Genomic DNA, 9,951 nt, shown 5'->3' on the forward strand with positions numbered 1-9,951 from the left:
AGTTGCCCCTAAATCCATCCCAGGGGTGAACGTGGGGCTAGGGCGGGACTCCTATCCCGGCCATCAGCAGGGAGGTGCACCAGGGTCTTGAAGTTGTGATCCCAGTTCTCTGAAAGCCCGGGACCTGTCGGTGGTTGTGGTTCCTAAACATTTAGAGTGGGTGAAAGATGAGAGCAAATAGTCCAAATGGAAGCAGCTGATATTTTTATTCACAACTTTTTAGGCACTCGGCAGGACAACCAACAGTGTGTCTCTTCATTAGCTGAAAGGAGACGTGGGTAAGAGTGGTAGAAATGCTAAATACTGCAGTCATGTTGACGTCCGTATTTCATCAAAACCCTTTTTTTTTTCTTTTCGTGTGTGTTTGGAAGGAGGGTGTTGGGTGAGTCTCCTTCCTTGCAGCAGTTAATAAACATGAAACAGGTTCAGGCTCCAGTGATAATTATGCAATGACCATCTCCCCTGTGGCAATATTGTCCATTGATCTGTCACTATGATTTATCTGCAGCGGATTCGTTGCGGCCACACGTAGGTCACGTATCGGAATACAATATTAGAGAGGTGCGTTGCTGTGGGGCTAAAGCTGCCTAGTTCACCCAATTCACCGTCTGACGAATCCTGCATCCTGAGTCAATACTAACTTAGAAATGTGTCCCAGAATCTTGCTATGCATTTAAAGTGTTCCTTCATATAGGCTTGATTTTTAAGCCTAGAAACACCGGGTTCCAGCGACTCTGCCATTAAGTCGGTCCCCGTATTGTTCTTGGCTATTCTTCTCCGCGAGCAATTATCCTGACCATAGCCCTACCCTCCCCCACCGCAGCCCTAACTATAGTGTAAGTGTTGTGCTTAAATGGATAATTACAATACTTGTTCCCTTGTAATTACACACAGTAACACAAACACAGTGATCCCAGGAACACCTTTTTAAGGTCTTGAACTCACCACCCTTCCTCTGGCGCTGCAACGGCCGCGCAATAAAAACAGCGTGGGATTTATCGTGCTTATTTTCACTCGCGTGCGGAGCGACACCGCTCGGGTATCGTCAGACACCTTTTTTTTGGCCGCTCTAAAACATACGGGGCTAAACACTGCTGCCGGGGCTGCGTCGGTGACTGCTGAATACGTCCCGACTTCAAAGGGGGCCGCGCTAAAGGTGGACCCTATGGGTGTCCCAGCCTCACTCGGGCTATTTCGGTATCTGAAGGAAGGCCGACGTCTCTGGACGGCATGCTTCGGGGGGGGGGCGCGAGCAAACAGCCGAGGGTCCCGCCAGGCAGAGTCAACATCGCCCTGTGTTTGAACTACACACCGTGGGTCCTGCGACGCTCACACACACACACACACACACACACACACACACACACACACCCACACACACACACTCAAACACACACACACACTCCTCTTGAGCGGCCCTATTCCTGGCCGACTCCCCCTCGCCGGCACCGCCTCCACCGCCGCTCTTTCCTTCAAGCGGCCCAGCTAAAGACGCCGCTTATCCCGGGGCCGTGCCAGAAATCAGAGAGGAAAAGCACACGTGACCAGGTCTCACCTCCGTGGCTATTAGCACCCTAGGTGGGCGCTCTCTGTCGCATGGGAGGACCGCTGCAGAACACCTAGAAAAGGTTAAACCTCTGCAGGGACTGATGGGCTTCTGGTCTGGATGGCATATCCTTGATAATTACCTATCCTTGATAGGGCCAAGGGCCAATCATATAAAGTTATGATAACATATTGGCTGTTTTTTTGCGTAGATAAGCTGGTGGAGAGGTCTGGGGTCAGTTTGGGACATTCTTCCTCCTGATACCTGGTTCATATTCCCAATGTTATGAATTCCTTAGCAATGAACCCGATCAGATATAGCAGATGGTTTTGAATGCACTTCAAGTAGTCCTTGAAACACATTAAAAGCTGAAATGTCAACGGCCATATTTCTTGTTGAACCCATAGAAATCCTAAATCACTCCGTTATTAAAATAGGAAAGAAATTGTGAACTGTTATCCATACATTGTATTCCTATAATATCAGAACTACATTCAAGGAAAAGGAAATGTGGTTCTTCATGAAACTGATATGCCAATTTCCCGAGAATATCTTAGTTCAGTATCATACAGATGTCAGTGGGTTCACGCACTGACTCATGCCATTTGTGGCTTTCATTTTCTGAAGTGCCTGAACCCAAAGCAAAAGGTTTCAACAGCGATAGCCAGAACGACACTCTCCCTGAAGGAAGTTGTTAAAATGGCTGAGCATTTCCCAACATCCCCCTTTCTTCTTTCTGGTTCTTGTACTTTTCACTTTGTTTATTCATCCTGGTCTGAGAGCACTGGCTTCGACTTCTGCTGCCTAAACTTGTTGCTCACTACTTTGATACATCAACACAAAAGAATGAAGGAAACAAAGCGTGAAAAAAACACGCTTTTCATCTTGGGCATGAGTCAATTACCAGGCCAGCATTACTGAATGCATTTGGCTTTTTTCTCTCCTCCAGGATCCAGAAGAATGTCCTCTGCACTGCACCGTAGAACAGATCGATTCTGACATGTTTATTTTCACGCCAAAGGCTTTCAGGATTAAGAATAAGACCAAGTGAAGCTCAGCTGCACATGTGTGTGAAGGTGAACACTGAATGGGTGGCTGTTTAGGCTCTGTCGTCACTGTGTATAAACCAGGATCTTTGGCTGGATTTATTAGAATTTGTTGTGGAAGTTCTGTTAACACGCACAGCAGCAAACATTACTTTGTGATTTTGTGTCATTCTTTTTGACCTTGAATGCCCTAGCTTGTCTTTATGGCAAATCCAAGCTGAACTATTGCTCTCCCTGAATCATTCTAAAAGGGAAAGCGTAGGCCTGTATTGCTCCCTGTCAAGCATATGATCTTGAGAGATATACAGCCATGTATAAAATAAGCCAATAACTCTGTTGACAGACATATTTGAATAAGCTTTGCTCCTGTTGGAAAATGTATTGCTTTTTAAGGGAGTTTAAATTGCTTTTCCTGTGAATGAGGTCATCGTTTTTTTGGTAAGGCTTCAATGTTGAATCTGCATTTGGCTGCTGCACATAGGGAGGGAGATATTAAAATGAGTGGAAGACATGACATGCAAGTCATTGTTTTAAATTGAGTTTCAGAATAAGACCTTGCAAGCATTTTCATTTTTGCAACGCTGTCTGTATGAAAAGATATGCAAGTAAAATGAAATCAATCGATGCACCAGATAGGGACATTAATAAAAGAAGGAGTGTAATGCTAAGAGAGTCTATTTTTAAATGAATATTAAACACCTCAGAGCCTTCGAACCACAGCAGCTGACAATGCCATTGATATTTTGTTATGATTAATTCAACCACTATTGAAAAACTCTTATTGCAATAGCTTTTCCTGCTCTTATCCTGGAAGACAATCAGTGAGGGGGAAAGGCGGTCTGCCAGCCCGGCCCAGGAGAATAGTCATTGTTCCCCTGGAATCAAAATCAATACAGGGCCCGGGAAGCTCCTAGAATCCTAAATTGCTTTCAGGGAGCAGGAGAGATGCCAAGGTGTTACCTGGTTCAAAACCTATACCCTGGCTGCCACGAAATGAACTAAAAGTACACCCTGCTTTGCTGGGAAAAGGTGTAGTGTCGTCTTGGACGAGCTAATTGTCCAAATTACATTTCTTCATTTGGCAGAGGAATTCTCCAGAGCGACCTGCGATTGGATGAAGAGTTGATCCTTGTGGAAGAACCTGAGTGAATCAGATCTACTTGATGAGGGGTGTTAGATACAGGCTGGCAGCTTGTTTCACTGCTGAGGAAGTCCCTGGGTGAATGTACGCCTGGGCTGCCCTCGCTTGTGGAAAGTTTCACGGATGGAGGGAGCCAGGCACGAGCGGAGTTTGGATTCGGATGCCACTTCCATCTTGCACCGTCACTCGATGCAATCATTTGCCGAGCACAAGGGCGCTGCTCGATACCGCATATTGTTTATTAGCAATCTCTGCTGTGTAATGAACGTAGGCGACCTTGTAATGGAACTTTGGAGTGTCTTAGTGGCCCAGCCCCCTGGTCTGCTAACCAGGGACGACAGCACGACCAGCGTGTGGATCAGGTACGCCGTTACATCTACATGTAAATGGGACTACTCCTACACAGAAGACCCAGTCCTCTGTCTTCAGAGACGGGGGCACAGATAAGGCTGATGAGGCTGAGCTCGGGGCAAGCAAACCCGAGGCAGGCCCCCTCCCCCGTGCCCCCCCCCCCGTGCCCCCCCCCGGCCCCCTGTAGGGACCCTGTGATAAGAGTTGATATGAGAAGCTATGTAAGCCGTGTGCTAAGCTGCCTTTCCCCTGTGCACAGGGGGACGGGGGGATGGGGGGGGAAGAGGGCAGGGGGTCCGGCTGGGGTGGGGGGGGGGGGGGGGGGGGGGGGTAATCCCAAACACCTGGTCTAGCTAACTGCGGATATGGTGGGATCAAGAAGCCCCAAATCTGATCCTTCTCCTCCTCCTCACAGTTCTTGTCAGATGCATTTCCATACTTTTTCGCCACGTTCGATCAGTTCAGCCTAGTGGGGACTTCAGTGCTCTGGGTGTGATCGGGAACCTTCGATGGGGAGTTTGAAGGCTGGATCAATAGATTATTGTCGGTGTTCTGACTCAACGTTTTTTTTAGCAATACATCTCTTCCCCAGTTTTCTTTCGTTCGATATAAACATCTTGATATTTAAGAGGAATGGACAGACTATCCCCCCCCCTTCCTCAGCTGAAAGGTCAGCCCAATCAATAACCGACCACTCGCACACATGTCCATTGCTTTCACAGCTGCTGCCCTGCTTACATTTACATCTACATTTAGCAGATTATTTCATCCGACGCGATTTACATAACCACATTTGTCAGAAGAAAGAGACGCAAAAAAATGTCGCTGTCAGTAAGGACGTTCAAAGAACCAAGTGTCAAGCACTAACAGTTGTTAGGTTAACCCATTCCCCGTAGACAACAAAGATTGCTAGGAAAAGATGCCACACAATCCTAAGTACTATCTTCAAGTGCAAGGACGTACAGCATTCAATAAGTGCGTACATTAAGTGCCAGGACGTACAACATACAATAAGGGCGTAGGAGCGGTGTATACCGTGTTCTGGAGTTGTCACCTAGTGGTTAATATGATGAGCTTAGATGTTGATCTAAGAATACCAGCATATCTTTCTCTATGCTGTTCAGTTCAATCAAAATCCAATGAATCACTTTCTGTCTTCAAGCATATCCACAACATCCTAATTGTGCACGTGCATGTGTTACTCTGACTCGCATACAAACAATGTGTCTATGTGATGCTGTATTGCGTGTGCTGTGCTCTGGGTCCGACTCTTTGTTGTGGAGGCTCCATTAAGTCTTCTCTCCTCTCTCTCCTAGATGTAGATGAGTGCGCGGAGGCGCTGGACAACTGCAGCATCGACGCCATCTGCCAGAACACCCTCAAGGCGTACAAATGTATCTGCAAGTCAGGATACAAGGGCGACGGCAAGCACTGTGAAGGTAACCCCCCCCCCCCCCCCCCGGAACGAGGCAAGCGCTACCTCACCGGGATGGTGAGCGAATGTGTTGCACGAGGAGCGGGATTCAGCACAGAGAGGGGAGCACTCTGTTCTCGCTGATGGCCTCTGTCCTAATGTACGCCTCTTGGCCACCCCGATATGCATGATAAGAGATTGTATCACACTTATCATGTATCATTAGGTGTGCTGTGTGTGTGTGTGTGTGTGTGTGTGTGTTTGTGCGTGCATGAGGGTTTTTGGAGTGTGTGCGTGTGTGCATGTGTGTGCGTGAGTGAGTGTGTGCGTGTGCGACAAACTGAGCGAAGGGGGAAAGAGCCAGGTGCAGATTGCTCCAGGATGGTGTGAAGCAATACATTTTCTTCACTTGTTAGAGAAAGGGAATTAAGATGGTGGATGAAAAGGTAGTAGAAAGTGTGTGTGTGTGTGCCAAAAGGTCTGGGATGCTTCCACAGCCGCAGGCGGCCAGATAGACACTCGCACATTTTCTAACGTTTTTTCCCTTAAAAAGGTTTTATGTCCTAAAGTAATATTCCAAAAACCTCAAAATGTCAGGTTGTCTCTTTCCCTCCTCCTAACTATTCTATTATTTTTTAATTAACTCAACTGTGTATTTTCTAAGGCTTTCTGCCGGGAAGTTATAAAAGTTAGCTTTATTCAATTTAATTTGTAAAAAAATATGCTACGCTGCAGATTGGATTACCGGTGAATTGATGGGAACAGTAAGATGTCTGCAAAAAGTGTTCTTAGGTCCGTTTAGTAGGAGACAGAGTGCTGAGGGCAAACAGCGAACGCTAACTCAGTTTAAACAAGTGTAGTAAGCCCTGTTCGTTTTGCTTTCTTTTACAGTTGGATCCAAGTTTGGATAATATTAGATAAACAAACGTAAAGGCTATGCTATAGGTAAAACGATTAGAATTTAGCAGGTCTGGTTGGTGGAAGAGGATTTTTACATTTCTATACTTTGCCAAAAGCGCTTGTTGCTTTAGACAAGTTCATGAAAATAAGAAATGTACTCTGTGTAGAATATGTATACATTTCTTAACAGTGGTTTATTCCTAGTTTTTTTTTTTATCACTAAAACCAGCTAAAATTTGATTGTAAATATTTATCCCTTCAGTGAGATTTCATGAAGGCAGGGTTAATTACCCTGAATGATGTGCAACCAATGGTGCGCAAACAACACAATTCTGCTGCCCTCGTATTTACAAAGACCGCAATCGCACCGCTTGATGTTACGAGCCGTCTTGTTTCCCTAAGCTAATCGCCTGTCAGCTTTTAGATGCTGTTCTTTTCTTCTCTTTTCTTAATGGGTTGCCCGGGCTTAACCTCCTCTGGAGGAGCTCCTGGCGACCGCTGGCCCAGGCCCTGCGTGGTCTTCATGACCACAGCAGATTGGGCCTCCGCTGTCTGAGCCTCAAGGAGTACACAACGGTGTAAATGTCGTGCTACACCAAAATGTTGCATTGAATCATGTTTTTGTATACATGGATTTGCATGAATAAAAATATTGTACATTTGTCATTTAAAAAAATCGTATATTTAATGTATTCTAATTACTTAACTTATTAACTTTTATTTAACGATAACATTTAGACAGAATCACATTTAGAGAGGGACTCAAGAGGCCGAGTAAGCAGATCTCGCCTGTCTCTGGATATCAGATTGAGGTGTGGAGTGAGATGTGTGTGTGTGCCACAGCACTCCCAGAGAGCTAGAGGGCAGAGGGTTAGTGTCGGCCCCATGCTGCCGTCTGAAGCTAGTCCCAGCCTGAAGCCAGGCTGGGGTCCTGGGATCATTAGCAGCTAATGGACCCATGCGAGTGGAGCTGAGTGGAGAGGCTGCTGTGCTGCTGTGTTCTGGCCTCTGCCTTGGCCACTTGGGTACGGCACACAATCCGCTGTCCTGCATTCAGAGTGCCTTGAAACGCTGTGACCACTCTGTCCTGTACACTGTGTCATTCCAGTCCCATAGAAACGATGTGTTGTTATATTAAATTCCCATTCGCTATTTTTTAGAAACTTGCCAATGATCACAAAGCATAGGAATACTTTTGATGGGCTTTAATAGTTTGCAGTCACACTTGTAAGTTCCTTTGGATAAAAGCATCTGCTCATTGCTCATAAATGTATTGTAAAGCTATATTTTTGGTCAAACAGCATACAAGAATTGTCTTTTAAATGTTTTTTGTCAAAAAATGATTGCATTATGGCAGGTCCAAGGTTCCCTTAACCCCTTCCACCACCATGGAACACCATTAATAATATAAAGAAATGAAAGGTCTCTCCTCGCCCTAACCACTCTCTCTCTCTCTCTCTCTCTCTCTCTCTCTCTCTCTCTCTCTCTCTCTCTCTCTCTGCTGCAGATTTAGATGAATGTGCCACAGAGTACAACGGAGGCTGTGTCCATGACTGCATCAACATCCCGGGGAACTACAGATGTACGTGTTATGACGGCTTCCGTCTGGCCCACGACGGACACAACTGTCTAGGTACGTGTGTTATGCAATGTAATGTCTGTTTACAATGCCAACTTGTTCAAGTGTGTTCCTATCCCTGCGCTTTATGAAACACTGGCCTCCTCTCTAACCCCATTTAGCTGCCAAAACGCTGAGGCTGTGGTTCCCAGAGACTGTAGTGGGCCATCTTGCTCTCAACCTGACATAATACGTCGCGCGGCATTCCTTCTGTTTCTCTGACGGTTGGGTTGTGTCACATCATGGCAGGTCATTTAGGCTCCAGTGGGATAGTTAGGAGTTTGAACTTTGAACCTTGGTTTGCTATGTTAGCCATAAGCTATCCCTCTTTTAACACAACGCCAATAAGGGATTCACTTATGAAGAGCTTGACCCTGTGCTTGGAGCTGTCGGGGGAGCCGTCACAGGAGCAGACTTTCCCATGGTGTAACTTTTCACCGGTGTGCCATTCACCTCGGCCCCGCCGAGCGCACCATACACTTCAAACGGATCTCCGATGAAGAGAAAGACACCGCTCCCACCTCCTCTTACGGGCCGCTCAACGCCGTCTTTCCTCTCCTGCTCTATCCCCCGCTGTCCCTTTCGGTGAAATCTACCTTTATTATGTTTGGTTGACCCCCAACCCCCCCCCCCCCCCCCCCCCCCCCACACACACACACACTCCCTCTATAAAGTCACACCCCTCTGGGTTAAAACCTGTTGAGTGACATCTTAAAACTAGCTTTAGTTTTACCAGCTTTTGTGAAAAAATATTTTGCCACTTTGGCCCTGTTTATCTCTATCCCTCCATTAGGTTGATCTTTTATCTCTATCTTTCCTTTGCTTTCTTCTTCGGTCTTCTCTCTCTCTCTCTCTCTCTCTCTCTCTCTCTCTCTCTCTCTCTCTCTCTCTCTCTCTCTCTCTCTCTCTCTCTCTCTCTCTCTCTCTCTCTCTGTCTCTGTCTCCCTCTGTCTTTGTCTATGTCTCTGGCTCTCTCTCTCATACAAACACACAAAACCCCGGATGGGGCTATTTTCCGAGCCATTAAGAAAGCCGATTTAAGTTGAATGTGGATCATTTGCTCTGCTATGGATGAGATGGCTCGCATGCAGGTGTGTAATTGAGGTATCTGGCCTTGTGTGGCTGCTGTGGCATTAGACAACAAAGAATCTATCAATCTCTTTGATTGTCCTTTCTTTTTGTTGTAACCAAAGACCCACACACACGCACACACACACACACGCACACACACACGCACACACACACACACACACACACACACACACACACACACACACACACACACACACACACACACACACACACACACACACACACACACACCGGCTTCTATATAAATAGATTCTTCGACCATTATTCCTGATAGGTTAAATAGCCGCGCTCCTTTCAAAAGTCGCTCAGAAGGGAAAGTCCTCTTGAGACTCATTTTTCGTGGAGGGGTTGAATTGGAGTCTTAATTCTCTCCCTGCTCCAGTCAGCTAAATAAATAATCCTCACCACAAAGAGGCGAGCGGAGGGGAGTCCTCCTGCAGAGGGTTCATGTTTAGACCCGGGCTTCCGCTTCCAGGTTTAAGCTCCTTCAGCCCTTGAGAACCGTTTAGTCCCCCTGACCCCCGAGGCTAACGAGGGGAGCTAAGTGTAGTCCAGGCTAGGCTAGACCCATCACAGCTCACACATGGGTCCAATAGCCACCCGAGGACCAAGCATGCGCCCGATCACAGTGGGATGCAGACTTCATAGTTTTTGGTGGTATTTTCTCCCCCCGAGCTGTTTTTGTAAATAAATAGTCCTTTCTGGTTTATTATTTCATATTCATGATATTCACCACATTTTGTCTGTCATCTCGCTACCCCCGGCGTCCGTTTGTTTCGTAACTGTCAATCCCGTTTGACCCTCAGTGGAAAATACTTTCCTGAGCAACAGCGAGTCTGCGCT

General features: G+C 46.6%; 2 protein-coding genes across 2 annotated transcripts in view; both read left to right on the forward strand.

Moving 5' to 3' along the window:
* LOC132471594 (signal peptide, CUB and EGF-like domain-containing protein 3) overlaps positions 1 to 8,123 on the forward strand; it is a 16,580-nt gene extending 8,457 nt beyond the window's left edge. The window contains exons 2-3 of the mRNA XM_060070805.1: positions 5,401 to 5,523; positions 7,906 to 8,123. Coding sequence (XP_059926788.1) covers positions 5,401 to 5,523; positions 7,906 to 8,108 — 326 coding nt within the window. The 3' untranslated portion in view covers positions 8,109 to 8,123. The remainder of the gene's footprint in view (positions 1 to 5,400; positions 5,524 to 7,905) is intronic.
* A 135-nt stretch (positions 8,124 to 8,258) lies between these two features.
* Positions 8,259 to 9,951, forward strand: part of scube3 (signal peptide, CUB domain, EGF-like 3) — a 15,096-nt gene continuing 13,403 nt past the window's right edge. The window contains exon 1 of the mRNA XM_060055326.1: positions 8,259 to 8,265. Coding sequence (XP_059911309.1) covers positions 8,259 to 8,265 — 7 coding nt within the window. The remainder of the gene's footprint in view (positions 8,266 to 9,951) is intronic.

The sequence above is a fragment of the Gadus macrocephalus genome, chromosome 1 (assembly GCF_031168955.1).
Source record: "Gadus macrocephalus chromosome 1, ASM3116895v1".
Lineage (NCBI taxonomy): Eukaryota > Metazoa > Chordata > Actinopteri > Gadiformes > Gadidae > Gadus > Gadus macrocephalus.